General features: G+C 47.6%; 1 protein-coding gene across 1 annotated transcript in view; it reads right to left on the reverse strand.

The window, feature by feature from the left end:
• LOC143279925 (uncharacterized) overlaps positions 1–2,500 on the reverse strand; it is a 44,580-nt gene that overhangs the window by 19,763 nt on the left and 22,317 nt on the right. Inside the window, exon 4 of the mRNA XM_076584261.1 lies at positions 2,417–2,500. This exon is cut by the window's right edge and continues 13 nt beyond it. Coding sequence (XP_076440376.1) covers positions 2,417–2,500 — 84 coding nt within the window. The remainder of the gene's footprint in view (positions 1–2,416) is intronic.

Raw genomic sequence — 2,500 nt, forward strand, 5'->3', positions numbered from 1 at the left:
GTAGGTTCATGGATAACAGACCAATGAATGGTCATCTTTCAGTGACATGGGTCCTCTACCCCGCCTGTGCATAAATGCGAGCTTGGCGATGAAAGGGTTAATCATGTCTGTGTGCGAGTGTGTTTGTGTGAGTGTTGGAGTGTAACCGTTGTAGTATTGAGAGTATGTTACTTTGTGAGTTTTATGCATTGTGTTTTTATGATATTGATGATTCCGTTTTATGTTTCTACTACCATTTATATGCTTTCTTGTTTCACTTTACGTACTGGATTGTAAAGCGCTTAGAGCTTGAGCATGCTTATGCTTGTATAATAGCGCTGTATACAAATAAAATAGTATTATAATATATTATCATATTATTAGGGAAAGCAATCCCATTCATCGGTCTTGTTCTGCACGTCCTTTTGAGAAAACCTTTTCTTAATGAATAAAAAGAAAAAAAGAAAACAACAATAAAACAGAACAGGCACCACTGAACACCACCGAAGTGACTCAGCAGCAGTGCAGGGTCTCCTCTGGTGTGTGGCCTCCTGGCGACCTAACATCGATGGTTCCCTGTGGACTGCCGACGCTCGAACTGCGACGGACGAACCCGGGTGTGGCCATGTATGGGGGATTCTAAATGAGCGGCGTGGGAGTAATGCCACTGAAACGGTGCAGATGATGGGGCAGCAAAAAACAACAACAAACAACAATAAAACTATGAGCCAACGCAGGGGTTATATGTCGTAGACTGACACAAGCTTACAGCCGGATCAACAGCACAGTAAGAGCTGTATGATCAATGGTTTCTTCACTGCAATGGGAGCAACTTACAGCTTAAGTCTTTTAGTAAGAAGGACTCTGACTCATAAAATTAGGAAGCAAGATTGCACTGGCTCTTTGGGCTGCAGCCTTGGGGATGGGGGTGGGGGTGGGGGTGGGGGGGGCTAGCTGGCCTTTGGGAACCATCCCAACGTCGACCGTCCCAAAACCCTCTTGGCCGAGAGAGTTGGAGTGCAGTTTAACTTGGGCAAGACACTCTCCGTTATAATCAGATTCTAGCCCAGGCAGCCTGGATAGCAGATGCCTCCTCTGCTCTTCTGATGGTAAAAGTCGTGACATGACTATCATGATATATAATTAATAAAGACATCGATACATATATGGATAATGGGATTGAGGAGGGGGATGTGGGGTGTGTGTGTTAAATATTGATATTAGATAATGTGGGCATTCACGTACGAAGAGGGTTGACATATAGATTGCAGCTAGCCGATCACCAATGGGAATTATAATGTCGGTGCTCAAGGACGTCACAAAAAACACAACACAGACCAACACGTCACAGATCAACACAAGACAACACAATGCGCACGACACGAAACGACTCGACACGACACAATGCACACGACACAACACGACACCATGCACACGACACAACACAGTGCACACGACACAACACGACACCATGCACACGACACAACACGACACCATGCACACGACACAACACAGTGCACACGACACAACACGACACCATGCACACGACACAACACGACACCATGCACACGAAACAACACAATGCACACGACACAACACGACACCATGCACACGACACAACACGACACCATGCACACGACACAACACAATGCACACGACACAACACGACACCATGCACACGACACAACACAATGCACACAACACAACACAATGCACACGACACAACATAGTGCACACGACACAACACAATGCACACAACACAACACGACACAATGCATACGACACAACACGATGCACACTACAGAACACGACAGCATGCACACAACACAACACAGTGCACACGACACAACACAATGCACACTACACAACACAATGCACACTACACAACACAATGCACACGACACAACACAGTGCACACGACACAACACAGTGCACACGACACAACACAATGCACACTACACAACACAATGCACACGACACAACACAGTGCACACGACATAACGCAATGCACACGACACAACACAGCACAATGCACACGATATAACACAATGTACACGACAAGACACAACACAATGCACACCACACGACACAACACAATGCACACAAGACATGACACGACACAGCACAATGCAAACGACACGACACGTCACGACGCCATGCACATGTGACACGAAACGACACGACACAACACAATACACACGACACGACACGACACGACACGACACGATACGAAGCAACACAACACAACACAACACAATGCACACCACACGACACAAGACAATGTATATGACACGACACGACACGACACAACACAACACGACACGACACGCAACACGCTAACAGCCTTCGCGCTGCCGCCTAGCCTTGCTGGAACCACGAAGGTGGTGCCACTCAACCAGCCAGCCAGCCAACCAGCCAGCCAAGGTCGCAGTCTCACCTGGTCAGACGGTAGCGGCAGGGAAGGTCAATGTCCACGTGGGCGTTGCCATAGCTCTTCACATGAGGGTCAGCCGACACCGTG

Source organism: Babylonia areolata, chromosome 3, assembly GCF_041734735.1.
Source record: "Babylonia areolata isolate BAREFJ2019XMU chromosome 3, ASM4173473v1, whole genome shotgun sequence".
Classification (NCBI taxonomy): domain Eukaryota; kingdom Metazoa; phylum Mollusca; class Gastropoda; order Neogastropoda; family Buccinidae; genus Babylonia; species Babylonia areolata.